Consider the following 17,376-nt stretch of genomic DNA (forward strand, 5'->3'; position numbering starts at 1 on the left):
CAGCAGTGCACAAGTACACACTATGTATTTATTTATTTATTTATTTATTTATTTATTTATTTATTTATTTATTTATTTATGTATTCCAATTCTTATATAAGGCGCCACACACTGAAAGATCTCAGGGCATCACAGAACACACAAATGGAAGAAGAAGACACACAAAAGTGTGACACACAAGACTTTCAAACAACTGATTAAACTAAGCTCTTAGCATGGATCTTATGACAGGGGGATGTAACTGTCAGAGATGGAAATATCTGCATCATTGTATTGCTTAATACACATCCCAAAGGTCAGGGCTTTCATACCCTTGCCAGATGGCAGTTCATCACATATATCCAAAAAAGGCACATTGCAATAAATAAGGTAGCAAGCTTAAGTGCCAATTAGGTGTGGGGGATAGCATTTTTTTACAAACCGGTTCGTTGGAAAACGTGTTGTTGAACGTACTGTAAATAATTATTTTTTGGTATAATTGTGAAACTTCAGATATCAGCACAATATATGTGTAAATGACTATTTTTTGGTATAATTATGAAACGTCGGATATCAGCACAGATACTGTTTTTGGTATGATTATGAAACTGCGGATCTCAAACTTCGGATATCAGCACAATGTATGTGGGTGACTTGGACGCTACTAATCAAATAAGAGTATTCTTTGGTATTACCGTGAAACAAATCAAAATTCAATTTAGGGAAGCAGCATTGACGTTTCTGCGGGACATGATTGGCTCGTGTGTCGACCTATTTGCTTCTGTGTGATGTTCTATTTTTTCCTATGGCAATATACCGTTTGCAGAGAGAGCTGTGAGCTTGCTGCTGTAGGCTGGCGTTCGCCAGGCACTTTTCACCAGCTTCCGACCAGAGGGTGGTTAATTGACAATTCGAAGCCTCTCTGTGTTGACATTGCAATGTGTACACGTGGCATCCACTCATCACGGCCTTGTCTCCCTTGCAGCAATGCACCTGCTCGGGCTCAACTGGCAGCTTCAGCCAGCCGACGGACATACCTTTAACAATGGCATAAGGACGGGGCCGCCAGGAAGTGACGATGTGGCTACACTGCCATCTGGAGGCAAAGGTGAGGTTGCAGCTGCTAGATGTGTTTGTCTTCACTCATAAACTCATGCACCGTACATTGAGCAGTGGTTGGATGATTGTTACAGCTGTTTTCACCAAGCTCCATATACATGTTTGAAATTATTAAGTTGTTACATATTTTAAAAATCATTTGTTTGCATTGGCGTGCACGGTAAAATAGAGTCACGTGGGCTGCAGTCCCAAAACGTTTTACAAATGGATGTTATCATTGAAAAACGCTTTGGGGAATCAGGTCCACGTGTTTTTAAATAGTGAATTGTATTTAACAATTCCCGGATGTCTTAAAGTCATTTGAGCAGTCGAAGTGTTTGAAAAGAAGTAGTGGAACTATGTGCTCTGCTGGCCTGCCCTGCTCACCACCCACCTCACCACACCTCCTCCCACGCACAATACAAACCCACAGACAAATGCGACTGCTGTTTAAGGGAAACGTTAAGTGCAGTGCACTGAAGTGCAAGTTTCTACTGCTTCCTTAACTTTTGTTTTAGAACAAATCAATTGCGAACCGGTTTCTTTTCAAATAAAAGTAAAAAGTAACGAAAAAGTAGAACCATAGCGCACAGCGCTGCTGTCAGTGATTAAATGTGGGAACTGACAGTCAAACTCTCTAGCCAGCAATAGCGAGCGAGGGGTGAAGTAATCAGGGTGAAGTAATCAGCATGGACGCGGTGCACACACAGTACGCCTGTTTGTGTTACACTGTACACTCCCATTTCTTGAGCAATCGCAGTTTCAAACAATGAGGACATTAATGCATGTCCTACTGTAAATGTGCAGTGCACAATAAGGCAACATTCCAACAAGTGTGTTGGTTTTGAAGACATTGGTTTATAATTAAGACAAGAGATTTTCACAAGTGGCTGGAAACTGTACAGCCCAGGGGCCAGATTCGTAGATTTTTTTGCACAATTCAAAATGACTTTGCGCTTCTGAAAAAAGTGACTTTGCACTGCCTAAACCCTGATTCTTTGCACTGTGCAAAGTGTATTTTGTATTTAAGTGCGGTGCAAAAATGACAATGCACTGCTCTAAAATAGAACTAGCTAACGCATGATCAGAGTGGATATGTTTACATTGATCATGCTTTAGCTAGTTCTATCTTCGATCAGGTGTGCATTACATCCTCAGCCTTGCTTGTGGTATATTTTGTATTTGGTACTTGAACCATTATGGTCACGTGTTGTCTGCGAGAATATGGTTTGGCTCCTGACGGTTTTTATTATATGCACTTTGCAATGATTTTTAAATACTCATCAGCGATCCTACAGTGCAGACAGTTCCATAATACTTCTAACACCATAAACTGCAGGGTGTGTGTCCTTATTACAATGCACTTGCCACTTTATCTTGTAAGATCATGCTTGCACTTATTGTGCACTAGTCATTTGCCTTGAATGACAATGTTTACAATCTGCATGGATGTGTTCGTATTACTATGCACGTGCCACTTTATCTCGTAAGATCATGTTTACACTTATTTTGCACTAGTTATTTTGACTTGAAGGACAATGTTTACAATCTGTAATATCCAAGCACCTGGTGACTATTTGTCATACCTTGTATTATATTTATTGTTGATATAAATTGGAAACCGATGGTTCATTGTATTGCAATGATCACTTTTTCAATTGTGCTTGTTTCAACATACATGGACTTCAAGCACTGTGGCATTATTTGTTTATTCAGGCCTATTTTCGGCTGCTGTGTGGACCATTTGCCATGCACTTAGCAGTCATATTTGAGTCGGAACCTATAATTGGCGTGGATTTGTTATGCATGGTAATATTCCACGTAACTGCAAATGTCATTGCATATTGATTGAAATAATAAACAGTTTTCTTACCACATATTCAAAGTATACAAGATGGCCGCTATATGTGCACAAAGCATGTATGTCTATCTATGCTTGGAAAAACAGACTAAATGGGCGAAATGGTCACATAGCTGTGAATGGTATCAGTGCTTGAAGTCCTATGGGACGCAATCATGTGATCTGGGTAGCATGAATTTGAGCTTTTAAACTGTTCTGCTGTATTATAGACATACTCATTGGGTGAGCAGGAGCTGCGTGAGGCGCGGAACACATTGCTTTGGTGTTTTCTTTTTCTGCCTGTAGCCTGCAGGCGATTTCCATGCCTTAAATCAAATTACGCAGTATTTTTACATTTTTTCCTTGTGCTGGGACTTCCTTTAATGTCTTGCTGTGGAGTGCTGCCCCTGCGCCTCTGTGCGCCCTTCTGTGTTTAAAAAACGAAATAAACATAGATAGATAGATAGGTAGGTAGATAGATAGATAGATAGATAGATAGATAGATAGATAGATAGATAGATAGATAGTTGAGTTCCACAAAGTATTTTTCAAAAGGTTGAAACCATTGAAAAATGCTTTGTGAATCATGCTCTTATTGTTTCCATAATCAATCAATCACGCTTAATTTCGGTATAAAACACTATAACAGAACATGAAAGCATACAAATTAATTCCTTCAACATTAAACACCATTAAAGTGCACAGTATGCAAAAAGCTTATCATTGGGAACAAGAAAACTAAAACATTCAAACAAAGTGTTTGCTCAGTACTACTATTTCATACCTTTTCTGTCTGAGCCAGCTACTGCAACCAGGCAACAGTACTTGACTTCATACAGTGATTGTCAATAAATACACAATTAAGCACATCAAATCTTTAGGCAATCACAATATAATAGCAACACTAACTCCAAGAGGAAGCAATTCAGAAATGAATGCAATATTAAAAGTATAATGATCTTAGTGAGTTGGCCAGTCAAATGTAGAATGTGAGAGTGGCTGTCATAATGATACAAACCAACATATGAATATACAGTAGAAGTTATCAATGTATGAAGTGTCTTGTGCTTTTTGATTGACCGGGTCTCAAAACGTATAAAGAACTGGGTAGTGACAGTACATCTGTTGATAGTTTCCAAATACTGCCAGATTTACCTTCGACCCCACTCAAGAAGGGTGAAATACCTCAAAGAACTCTCTGGGAATAGCACACACAGAGGACACAGTGTTGCAGCACTTGGATCTTCTGTGTTCTGCAATTGGTTGTTTCTGATTCCATTCTACCTACTGCATCAGTGGCTCCCACGTTGGGTTCCAGCCTTCTTGCACATGACCCAGTTGGACCTGTAGCACTTGTAAGGATGACATCTGGAAGAGAAAGACCTTTCCTCAACTCCTCCAGAAAGCCAAGCATTACAGAGGAAAGGCAAGTTGCTTACAGTGTTATAATGCAAATGCGTTTCTCTATCTAGTGAATGCATGCTGAAGGTGTTGTCGGTTTCACCTTGAAGGCATCGATTAACAACTTGCAGGGCAGTCATTCATGTATTAACTTTCGTTTTCAAACAAAAGTAAGGATCCACTTGAATGCAATTGTGCATATTTCCAATGCATGTCATATTCAATTATGGAACACAATGATCCTGCTTACTTAAACAAACTGGGCCGTTCATATGTTCTTACAACTGGGATGAAATCCCCAACTCACCAATTGCAAAAACATCTACCTTCCCACATTCCAGAGTGATGAAATGGGTCAAGGAGCTCATTCCCTGCTCGGAGGCTGGTATTTGCCTTGACTCTGCTGACACCATAAAAATGATACAATGACCTGCACTTATCTGACACCCCTTGTCTGCACTTTAACCTGCACTTGCCACCTTGCCACCTTGTCAGCTGCACAACCAGTTGTTTTATCTCTTGCTCAGCACTTTCCATTCCTCCCTCCTCACTTGCACTTTCCCCCTTCCCTCTCCTCTGCACTTGCGCGTTCTCAATGTCACTGGGCCTAGTAAGATTGTTGTTTTGTACTCCCTTGTTCCCCTCCCTTGCCCCGTCGTGCACTGAACACAATACAAATAAAATATCATATCATACAATTATTATATGATAAGGCATTTATAACGTGCATATACCAAGTGTTTCATGGCACGATGAGGCAAGGGAGGGGATACAGTGGGACAACAGAGACAACGATCCTACTAGGCCAGGTGACATTGAGATTGCACAAGTGCAGGGGGGGAGGGCAAAAGACGGGGGGAAAGGGAGGGGCCAGTGCGGTGCATAGGATAGCAGTAAAATAAATAAGACAATAAATAAGGTGCAGTTAGCTGGTGGCAATTTCAAGGATAAGTGCAGACATCAAGTGCTAGTAGGGGCTGTAGGGATACAGAAAAGTCCCCGAGTGCAGGGTTGCCAGGGGGGTAGTGCAGTGCAGGTGTGCAACTGGTGGGTGGGGGGACCTGGGCCCAAGATCAGAGGGTATCAGGTAACCAGTGGAGTTTCAGATTCAGCCAGGAGATCAGCAGGGGAGAGGAGAAGAGAAAGCAGAAGCAAAGAGGAAGGTCTTGAGGGGCCTTCGGAACCGGAAATGGTTCTCCTCAAGATTCAGAGAGGCAGGGAGGCTGTTCCAGGGGGAGGCCCCAGCAGAAGAAAGAGATCTACCGCCCTCTCGCTGCTTGGAGCAGCGACTAACCCTGAGGGAGTTGGAGGCGGATAAGTGAAGAGCTTGAGAAGGAAGGTATTTAGGAAGAGAGAGTTGAAGGTATTGAGGCCCCAGGCCCCAGAAGGCCTTGTGGACAATGCAGAGGGTTTTGAATTTAATCCTAACCACTGGGAGCCAGTGCAGACATTTCAGTCCTGGAAAGATAAGATCCCTGGGCTTGGGGCCAGGGACAAGTCTAGTAGTCCTGTTTTGGATGAGTTGCAGAGGGCGGAGAGTAGAGGCAGGTAGATTTAGAAAGAGGCTGTTACAGTAGTCCAGCCTAGAGAGAACCAGAGCTCTGGAGACAGTCAGCTTCTGAGGGAAGGAGAGGAAAGGAAGAATGCATCTGAGGAGTTGCAGCTGGTAGTGTGACTTCTTAGAGATGTCAGAGATGTGAGGAGAGAAGGAAAGTGTGGAGTCGAAGATGACACAGAGGTTTTTAGCCTCACAGGGGGGAAGAGGAAGAGGGCCAAGAGAGGATGGCCAAAGAGTGACAGAAAAGGAGGGAGCAGGTGTGCTGATGAGGAGAATCTCACTCTTACTGGAATGAAGGCAGAGATCATTGGTGGCACACCACTCCTGGATGGTGTACAGACAGTCAGAGATGAGAGAGGGAGAAGAGGTGGCTGAAGGGAGCCTGAAAATGATCTGAGTGTCATCCGCATAGCACTGGAAGTTGGGGCAGAGCGCAGCAATATGGTAGGCAAGAAGTGCCAGGTATTGGTTGAACAGGCACGGACAGAGGTTAGACCCCTAGGGAACACCACAGGTAGAGAGAGAGATAGAGGATAGGAAGGACCCAAGTTGGACTTGGGAGGGTTGATCAGAGAGGAAGGAGGTCAACCAAGCCAGGGCCTGATCGGTGATACCCAGGTTATCACGGAGACAGTTGAGCAGGACGGCATGGTTGATCATGTCAAAGGCAGAAGAGAGATCAAGTAAGATGAGGACACAGGAATCGAGGTTGGAGAGTAGGTCTTCACGGATGTTCAGGAGAGCTGTTTCCGTGCTTCTGGCAGCTCTGAAGCCAGACTGATGGTCATGGAGACAACCAACAGATTAAGAGTGAAAATTAAGCTGGGAGATGTCCAGGTTTTCTATGAGTTTGCCCAGGAAAGGAGTGATGGAAACCTGTTTTGATGAGACTTTCATAGATCAGACTTGTCTACAAACCTCGTCTGAAGAGAACAGGGGAAAGGCAGAGAAGGAGGAAGGAGAGGTGGCTGAAGAAGGGCCAGAGGCAGAGCAGGGAAAGGGAGGAGTAGAGGAAGAGACAAGATGTCCTTGGTTTGAGAGATGAAATGAGAAGCCAGGGCAGTGCAGAGGGCGTGGGAGGCGACAGGAGAGGTAGGGACTGCAGCAGGATTGGCCAACTCCTTGCAGATTTTAAATAGTTTGGCTAAGTTGTTAGAATCCGTGGAGATGTGGACTTGGATTTGGGCTCTCTTCCTGGTGCAGACAGAGAGCCGGTATTGCCTTTGGAGTAGGCGGCAGGCCAGTCTGTCAGAGGATGCCCCGGAAGCACGCCATTTCCTCTTAGCCACCCTGCACTTGCGTTTAGGAGTGACGAGGTCTGAGTCGTACCGAGAGTTGCACTTGGCTTTAGGCTTCAAGAGGATCCTCATGACAGGGGCAAGAACAACAAGAGTATCAGATATAGCAGAGTGGAGCATGGAAAGGGTTGTGTCAGGTTGTGAGTCAGCCAAGGGGGCAGTAGGGGTGAGAAAGTGGCAGCGAAAGCCTCAACTGAAACACGGTTCATGGTTCGGATAACTGAGAAGGTAGGTGGCAGTGCTGGGGTTGGCTTGACCTGAGGGGTAGAGAGTGTGAGGTGGGAGGAAAGGAGAAAGTGGTCACTCCAGGAGAGAGGAGTGGTGAGAGGGGTCAAAAGGGGAAGGTTTGAAGAGATGAGAACATCCAAAGTGTGTCCTGCAGAGTGAGTCGGGCCAGAGGGGAGAATAGAAAGTGAGAGAGAGTCGCAAAGGTCACAAAAGAGTCCAGTGGAAGGACAGGAAGCATCCAGGTGGATGTTGAAGTCTCCAAGAAGGAGGAGTTGAGTGGTTGAGACCAGGAGGGAAGAAGAGAGGTCCGCCCACTCAGAAAGGAAGGAGGAGATCTGACCAGGTGGCCAGTAGATGGTAGCCACAGTAAAGAAGTGGCCAGGAGAGAGAGAGAGAGCCTGCAGACAAGGCATTCGAAATAGGAGTTGGCCTGCGTAGGAATGACAGAGGGAGGAAACCACTCAGGGAAGATCAGGTCTACACCCCCTCAGGAACGGTTGGATCTGGGCAGACAGTATCTTGTAGCCATCAGGAAGGAGAGTGCCAAAGCTCGAGACAGAGCTGGCCGTGAACCATGTCTGGGTGAGACCGAGGACATCGAGATCAAGTTCCTCCAGGAGGTGGCAGATGTCAGAGGTGTGTTTGACAGCTGAGCAAGAGTTTAGAGTTGTAATGTGAAGAAGGTGGCCGTCCTTGAAAGATTTCCGGGGAGGGGTATAAATCAGACGTACGCCCTGCAGAGGTGTAGAAGGAGCCCGAGGGGGAGGGCAGAAGAGAAGGTAATGGTGTATACCATTGCCTGCCCCATCTCCACTGATGAAAACATCAGTGGACATGGGGCAGGTAATGGTATACACCAGAAGGGAGGCTCCACTGATCTTTGTGATATGCCGTCTTGGCTGCCTCTTGGTAACATGGTTATGACCCGACGGTGTGCACATCCACTCTCTGTAAATTATGGGTGTTCATAGACCGTCAGTGCCACCCATTCCACATAATCAGGTCCATTCTCCATTTAAAAAAAGCAATATTACTATATTGCCTTTGTCGGGGGGAAATTCTCCCGGGGTCGGCTGGGCCGTCCGCGGACCTCCGGGCAGGGAGGCCCCAACTCCTCCCGTATATCCCAAAAAATGAGTATGAGACACACGCAAGAAGCAAGGTGACTCTGCTGTTTATTAAACAAACGGCAGGGATGGGTCAAGGATCGTACGCGTCCGTCCTGACACTCTCTTCTTAATCGTGGGGCTCGCAGGCTCTTTTTACCTTAGTATGACGCGCTACTTGCGTCACCTGGGAAAGTTAGCAAAAAACCTATCGTCACTCTGGATTGGCTCCTCGAGTGGTAGGGTTAGTATAGCATACGTATAGAGAGCGTTATTAGTGGTCGAGGGTTAGTCAGGTGGTATACTTGGGTTGTCCCTTCAATTTGATACATGAAAATTGTTACATGAAGACCCCTGAGGATTGGCTAATGTTAATGGCGTCAGTGATAAGAGCCCCATGTTCTGATTGGTCCACTAGCGAGCCCCCCAGTCTGGGACCATCGCTGTTCCCAGCTCGCGGTGCACCTGCCATTTGCAACAATGTATCACTATGGGTATGTGCAGACAATGTGAGGATTTATTCATATGCTGGAAGGCAGACTACTCCCACCGCCGCAGATGTCCATTGAGTCGCTTAATTGTATCTGCCTGTGTCTTGAAACGTGGGATCCAGGCGCCTCCCCCCTCCTGGGCCTGGCATCCTGTCAGGTTCGGCTTGGTCACGTGAGGTGAGACCGTGGTTGAGGCAGAATTCTGCACAATTAATATTGCATTTTCCACTGTGTGCCTGGCTTAATTTGCAGGTGTGGCCTTGGCGTCGGCTTGCGGCATGCGAGTTTGCAACATTGTGCCCTTGACTGTCTGCTCTCGCCGGGTTCATTCTGCAGGGTCAGCAACTGTACTCTTGCTCATTCAATGTTCATGGAAGCTCTTGCTTGCGGCCTACTTGGGCCTGGTGCATAGGTGGAACCGTTTGATACACAGCGCTTTGGGTTATGGTATCATATTGCTTTTATCCCCAGTATCAGGTCTTTGTTATATTTCTCATTGTAATGTATGGATTTAGGAGAAGCGTGAGCAAGCATTTTAGATGAGTTCATTGTGCGTCTTGCGTTTCTGCATTTTGAAAAGCCTATGTGAAAAATAATAAAGATGCGCGTCGGTGGGTGTGTCCGTCACCTACGTCATAGCGCTGAATATGTTCTTCGTGTGGATTGGTGTGGGAGTGTCCAGTGTGCACATTTGAACGGGTGTGCTGACCGTTGGCTAGGCCGTCATGGCATCTCTAACGATGTGTTGATTTAGTGTTGGATGGTTCAGTCGAGTCCATCCATGCCACAGGTGTCGGCATGGGCAGGGCAGGCGGGTTGGCACGCGGGTGGGCACATCCGTATATTCCTGTACCAGGGTATTTGGTCGTCTGGTAGATGGGCAAACTCCTCTCGTGGCGGGTGCCTGGGCCGTGATCCTCTAGGCCAGGGGTGTGAGGGGATTGGTGGGAGCCTTTTGTTCCATTCTCCCACTTCACCTTCCAGGGGCGAGCACACCTAAATCATGACGTTTATTCTAAGCGGAGAACCAGGATTGAAACATGTATAATAGCCACCAAATCATAGTTATCTAAAATCATATTTGAACCCCATTTAAAGGAACTTTGGCATATTCTATAAACAATGTAATTGACAACATAAAAACATGTGATTCAGGGATGCAATTTGGATGGGATACTGCAGGGGTGTGCAACCAATGGCATCTCAGATGTGTATAACTGTGAATCCCATGGTTCCTCTCCTCTAGTCACTATAAGCCATTGATCGACACCCTTTGCTTCAAAAAGGAAACAAAGTCATTAATAATTCTTGGACCTTGTAATACTCCATCAAATATCGTGAAAATGGAGCTCCACTTGAAGGTACAAAAAATAACATCGCTCTATAGAAATAACATGAATAACACTTTTATGAAGAATGCTTAAATAAGAAAACGATAAATATCTCTCTACATCAGTAATAAGATACTCCAAAAATATAAGTTATTTAACTAACTTTGATCGAGACTGAGGGGATTAACCACTCAGTTTTCTTGGTTGCACACCCACTAAAATAAGACAGTGCAGGTCATAGAAATACTGATGAGGCCTGCTGATGAATGACATTTAGAACTTAGCTAGTTTTGAACCTATTGTGTTTGTTTGTTTTTAGAAATACATCTTTTGATACTCTCAGCCCAGTATGAAGATTTCGATGCTGGGGTTACTAACACCGCCTTAACGTGTCCTGACGAAAGTCTTATATGGTCTCACTTCCATCCCACGACGACAGCCACTCACAAAAGACTGGTGTTGACCTATAAGGCTGGAAACAGAGCTAACCTGTCGACACTGTTTACAGATGGGCTTATGCCCATATACTGTACCATTAGTGGTCGTTCAAAAATGTTTTCATGAGTCATTGTTTGTGTTGAAAAGTCACTTACACAACTACTAACATCACCTATATTCATAAAAGAAAATAGGCCTGATACATGATTGGATGAAATGAAGTGGTCCCACATGACTACCTCTATTATCTAACCGTTTCTGTTAAACAGGATTGTGATTTTGGTCATCTTTGGTGTTTTTTTAATCGAACTAATTATGTTCAATCTTTTTATGTAATCAAATAAAATCATGTTTTTTGAGTAAAATACTAGCTTTTGTACAGATTGATTCTATAATAAGATTATGTTTCTCCTGCATGTTCCTCATCTTTATCTAGACCTTGCACCCGAGATTGTGACAACAACAGGTAGCTTGTTTCTGGGAAAACCCCTTTTTCGTCTATGACCCTCTCCATTAACTACACAGGATAAAACTGATGGGAGTTGTAGTGTAAAACATCCAGAGAAAGGGTTGCAGACTCCTGGCTTACAGTAAAACACAGGATTTGGATTTGAATTTCAATTGGCTGAAAATAGAGGCAACTGTGTATGAGAAGTGCCCTTTCTTCCCCCCTCAGCTTCTCGAGTCACGGCTACAGGTGCACATTTGTGTGCTTTTTGTGACATGCCACCAAAACTAAAGAAAATAAGAAAATCCACCATACACTAGTAAACAACTTTAAAATGAAAAGTACCGTTGGAGTAATTATTCAATAACATTTGGGGTTTTGGAGTCTCGAGATCGAGTATGATATCCACATCTTTAAATACGCTCCTGAAATTAGACAGCAAGTATTTCAAGCACCTACAAATGCTTTATATTCTAAATCCTACACTGTAATCATGACAGATTATTCAATAATTTTTCTTTCAGTAAACAGGTCAGCATCACATATATCGTTTAAAGCAGAAGTCGTCAATCTTATAAACAAGAAGATGTATGTGTTCCTCTAGTCAGAAAAAAAAACAGAACGAAAAACTATTTTGTTAACATTATTAATTTGTTTTCTTGCAATCATCCGAGTGAACATCACTCAAAAGACATTTACGTGTATGTGTGATTTTATTATTGCGTTGGGAATTGTGATACAAAAAAGTATTGCACAGATTGATTTGAAATTAAAGTCTTAATTTTTGTTCTTATTTCCGTTATTGAGGATATACTTGTACATGTGTCCTTTGCTCTTTCTGAGGTCATTCTGCAGAGGGAACTGGAAGACAGAGGCACACGCTCCGACAGCATTTAGCTAACAAAATAGTTCTGTGCGTCTCCGATGAGCCCGATCAATGTGAATTGATTGTTTGTCAGGCATTTCCGAGACCCAATCAGGATATATTGACAATAAGTTAATTAAATCCCACCCCACCTTATCATTATGCCTTATTTAATCATTTACCATTGTAGTGTTTTAATCAGGATACATCACATGTTGGGTGGATAATCTTGAAATGCAATTACCAGCTAAATACTGCATAAACAAATTGGAAAACAAGCAAAATACTATCAAGAGAGCCCACACACACCTCCATGTCAATAGATATTGCATTACCTGCCCTTTAACATATGATTATTCACGAAGGCCTTGCTTTACAGTTGTGATTCTCCTGGATTTCCATCTAGATGGTAAGGCTTCTTTGTAACAGGCCAGAGAACTCGAACATATTGCTAGGATTATTTGAGCATTGTATAGTGTTTAATGAAACATGTCTACTGTATTTAATTTAATTTGTGTAATGATAGCAATGATGATTGTGTATGAAATTAGTATATTTATGGTGTAGATGTATAATTGTGTATTGCGATGGATATGAAGTGATTTTATTTAAAGTTGTATGGCAGACGTTTTTTTAAATATTAGGATCTGTAAATGTTGTTAATTTATAAACTTGTGCCGTTATTAAAGATAGGCCGACACTTTAAAAAATCACGTGCCATTGTGACTGTTGCTACTATACATGTAACGGAATATGCATGGGACCTCACTGGCATGTTAACACATATCATTCTTGAAATACAGCCTAATAATGAGTTGTCGTGGCATGGAACCTATCCTGTGAGGTGGTAATAAGCATTTCTGTTTTGGGTAAATAACTCATATTCCCTGTTATATGCAGTCATTGTTTCTATGCACACAATGCAGTAATTATGTCCTGGGATCTGAATTCACAAGTGGGGACTGTTTTAAATGCAAGTGGTAGTTAAAATATCAAATATTACAAATATGTTATACACCTTTAGTGGTTTGCATCACCGGAAAATGCACGCTTCATGCATACTCTTGAGAACGATAAAACAAAGGTCAGAAACACGGTTGATCTGTTTTGTTCAAAGCTACAATAAGCGTGATTGAAAAAAAAAATCTGCTTCTTGAGCTTGTATGTAGTGATTCAGCTGTGGCATTTCACCGCAGTGGGACAACCAGTCTTATTTGGAGTAAGAGAGTTTGTTGCTCTCTCTCTCCTCTGCTGGAAAAAACAGCCTCCCTTGGGGATAGAGATTGTTGCTGGATCATCCGTGGGAATCACCCTGTGGAAAATCATGCCACATCATATTAAGGACATAGCGTGGGCGAGGATGAAGAAAGCATGGAAAACCGTGGTACAATGGTGATCATAGAATTGGGTGTTGTCCAAAGCCGTACCTCTGTTGATCCATGTCTGCAATGAAACAGGACTATCATTATTTCTGGGACTTTACATTATCTAATGATTTTTTGAGGTGGACTTATGAACAAGCCAGGTGCTTCAAATAATGGCAGCTTAAGCATATACATGGACATGAAGCTCCCAGCTGAAGTTGATAATTTCCTGACCTTCGACTCTCCGTTGTCAATAAAGAAGATGCTTTTTGAATTTTAATGCCCCTGACGCCTTCATTTGGAGCTACTTTGTACTCATTGGCAAACTGGAAGTGACTGTTTGCTCGCAAGCCCAAACGGCAGAGCTGGAGGAAAATGAGCGAACTCTGGGACGGAAATTGGTTGGGATCCAATTCAGCCGATACTTTAAGAGCTGGCTGCTCAGTGGGAGGCTTCCCATTTAATATTATTTGTAATGAAATGCACTTTCCAGGCTGCTTCTTGAGGGCTATGCAGAAAGGGGAGCCAGTTGCTGCATGACTCACAACAGAGGTGCGTGACTTGCTTGTGTTTTTGTTTAGCGCAGCAGAGGGCCCAGTGCTTCCTGCTGCAATCACTGGCCCTTGCTTTGCAATTCTTCAGACATGAAGAGCCATGAAACAAGAATTCATTGTGTTATTTAAAACAATTGATACTTTGGGGTAAACATCAAACCCCAAACAACGAGGTCCAAAAGCGCAAATACAAATGAATCCATCGTTTCGATTGTTGAAGAATAACTTTCCAAATGTATATTTCTTTGAACAAAGACAGGCACGAAAGAGACATGGCCATCGTCAGAAGCAGCATCTTGGATTTCAACAACCCCAGTTGTAGGTCCTAGAGAGCGCGACTGTTGTCCGGCAGACACGCAATGAACTGCAATAAAGCAATATTGAGCAAGGAGTGGATGTAACATGCCTTCTGTGTTGTATATTGTATTGTGGTGATACACACCACTTCTGTACAGAGGCGGCACAACCCGGGCTAGTGGGCAGTAGGCACATCAAACTGAACTCAGATAAGAAAATGCATGCCCACCTTAGTCTGATAACCAAGGGGCACTGTACGGGTATATTAATTCCGTATCATTGGAAATCCCAGAACCCATGCACAACCTTGAACGGTGACTGAGCAGTGGGCACTGGTGCAAGTGGATACATCATTGCCAACTGTACCCCAGGTGCACCCCATGATCCTGTCATTGCACAGTGCATATTGTGCAACATTCCCCCTTATGGTGTGTTGCATGCAGGAGAAAGGGCGAAGTCTGGAAAGATTTTGAAACTCTGTGTTGAGGAATTTGGGTCAGAGTCAAAGCTGCACAGAGTTTTAAATTGATCAATAAAGTGAGGGAACATAACCTATATTGGTGTGATAGAGGCTGGATAGACATGCAGTACATACTTAGCAAGAGCGCATGACATGAAGGGAAGTGATAGAGCAATGTGGGTGCATAGTGAAATGAACCCCCCTCCAGTTTGTACTATGTATACTAGCCACCAATTACTATATATTTAAAGTCATATCTGAACCCCATTTCAAGGAACTTTGTAATATTCTATAAAATATAGTTAACAATATAAAACATGACATTTCAGATATTTATTTATTTTATTTATTTCTGTACAGGAGGAACAATGTTCTTTTGATCACAAAAGAATGTACAATAGATATGTAATCAGATTTGACGGGAAGCAGTGAGCTTCTCACAATGGGGTGTGCTCGAAGGACATTCTGACCAGGTTGTGGAGCGGAGTAAACAGTACAGTCACTGGATACAATGCATAAGTGGACATACATAGATTAAAGATAACCAACATTGTACATTTTTATGTGCAGGTAGCGGTATGGCCAGCTCTGCTCCAGATGTGATCATGATCGGCAAAGTTCTAGAGTAGAGACATAGGAAGTGAGGGGCAGAGGCAGGTTAGAGGCGCAGGAAAAATGTTAGCTAGCAGGAAGAGGCGAGGTAGGTTAAGAGGGTAACGCAAAGGCGAGGAGGTAGACTTTTCATTTGGTTTTGAACAAATCTGTGTGGATTGCGAAACTAGGATGAAATGATGGATTGGATACAGCAGTGGTGTGCAACCTGTGGCACTCCAGACTTTTATAGCTGTAACTCCCATGATCCCTCTCCATTGACTAACATGGATAAGACTGATGGTAGTTGTAGTGTAAAACATCCATAGAGCCAAATGTTGCAGACTCCTGGCTCACATTAACAAATAAGATTTGGATCTGAATTTCCAAATGGCTGAAAACAGAAGCAACTGTGCATACATTCCTCCTCCCTCAGCTTCTCCAGGCACAACTTCAGGTGCATGTGTGTGTGCGTTTGTAACATGCCACCAAAACCAAAGAAAATCCACCATTCGCTAGCAAAATATTTGAAAAGGAAAAAGTACAGTTGAAGTAAAAGTCCAATGACATTTGGGTTTTCGAAATCTCTACGAGTATGGAATGGACATCTTAAAATACACTACGGATACTAGACAGGAAGTACAGGAATGTTTTAAGGACCGACAAATGGTTTAGATGCTAAATCCTACACTGTAATCATGTCAGATTACCCAATTGTTATATTATCTCAGTACATGCCATTTTTCTTTCAGTACAAACGCCAGCATGAAATATCTCCTTCAATGCAGAAGTCTTCAATCTAATAAACAAGAAGATGTATTTGCTCATCTAGTCAGAAAAAGGAAAGAGAAACCATTTTGTTGACATCATTAATTTGTTTTCTTGCAAAAATCCGAGCGAACATCACACAAAAGACATGTACATGGTCTCAGGAGGATAGCTCAGGGGCAACGTGCTTGCCTTGGATACAAGGCTACACAGAGCAACACAGGTTCGATCCCCCGTCCCGTGCTTAGAAACCTCTGGATATTAAGCGTGTTACAAATAACCTATCATATTATTTATGTGGGATTACATTTTTGTGTTGGAATTTTTGATTCAAAAATATTGCAAACATTGAATTGACATTATAGTCTTATTTATTGTTCTTATTTCTGTTATTGAGGATATATTTGTACATGTGTCCTTTGTTCTTTCAAAGGTTATGCTTCGGAGGCAACTGGAAGACAGAAGCACATGCTCTGAAAGCATTTAGCTAACAAACTAGTTATGTGCGTCTCCGATGAGCCTGATCAATGTGAATAATGTGAGGGTACAGAACATATCTTGCTGTGATACAGAATGGCTAGGCATGCAGTAGATACTAAGAAGAACACATGGCATAAAGGGAAGTGAAAGTCCTGGTATAGATCCAAATGGCCACCCAGCAGATTTCCTGGACCACGGACGGTGTGTTTGGAATCTCATGGCAATATTGTGGAGTCTCCAAGTGGTGAAGTGTTTCACCAGTGGTGTTTAGTCTACATCCTGCATGATTAGCTTCTATGTTCTATCATTATATATTAAGCACCTGCATGTATTTGTCCAAATATTGTAAAACAGAATATGTTGTAACAAATAACAATGCATAGCATTGCCACAAAGCATATTGCAAGCCATCTTATTTGAATACAGACCTGCTAGAAAAAGGACAATGGGCCTCATTATGAGTACAGCAGTGTGGTCAAAATGGTGTTACTGTACAGGTAATTCTAATACCGCCATGTTACTGCAGCATTACCACACCACTGTATTATGTGGTTAGTTGTAAGGTCAAGGATAAAACTCCAGTAAAAAGTAAATATTCCACTTTTCCAACATAAATCTGCAAAATCAGCGGAATTGCCGTCTGTGAAATTACCACTGATGTTAATTCCATCAAAATCCCAATGGTGTTTTATGGATTTACACCACTCTACTGATATTTGTAATCCTGTGATAAATCCACCAGACCAAGTAGTGTTAATGATAATTGTGTTTGCTGGTGTTT

At 42.8% G+C, this 17,376-nt stretch overlaps 1 protein-coding gene across 7 annotated transcripts in view; it reads left to right on the top strand.

Annotated features, from left to right (window-relative positions):
* The window catches only part of TENM2 (teneurin transmembrane protein 2), a 3,863,575-nt gene that overhangs the window by 3,284,782 nt on the left and 561,417 nt on the right, over window positions 1-17,376 (top strand). For all 7 annotated transcript variants that reach the window (XM_069654289.1, XM_069654288.1, XM_069654292.1 and 4 more), the window contains one exon: window positions 965-1,087. In XM_069654289.1, the coding sequence (XP_069510390.1) occupies window positions 965-1,087 (123 nt within the window). The remainder of the gene's footprint in view (window positions 1-964; window positions 1,088-17,376) is intronic.

The sequence above is a fragment of the Ambystoma mexicanum genome, chromosome 3q (genome assembly GCF_040938575.1).
Source record: "Ambystoma mexicanum isolate Mex_15411 chromosome 3q, UKY_AmexF1_1, whole genome shotgun sequence".
In the NCBI taxonomy this organism is placed as follows: Eukaryota; Metazoa; Chordata; class Amphibia; order Caudata; family Ambystomatidae; genus Ambystoma; species Ambystoma mexicanum.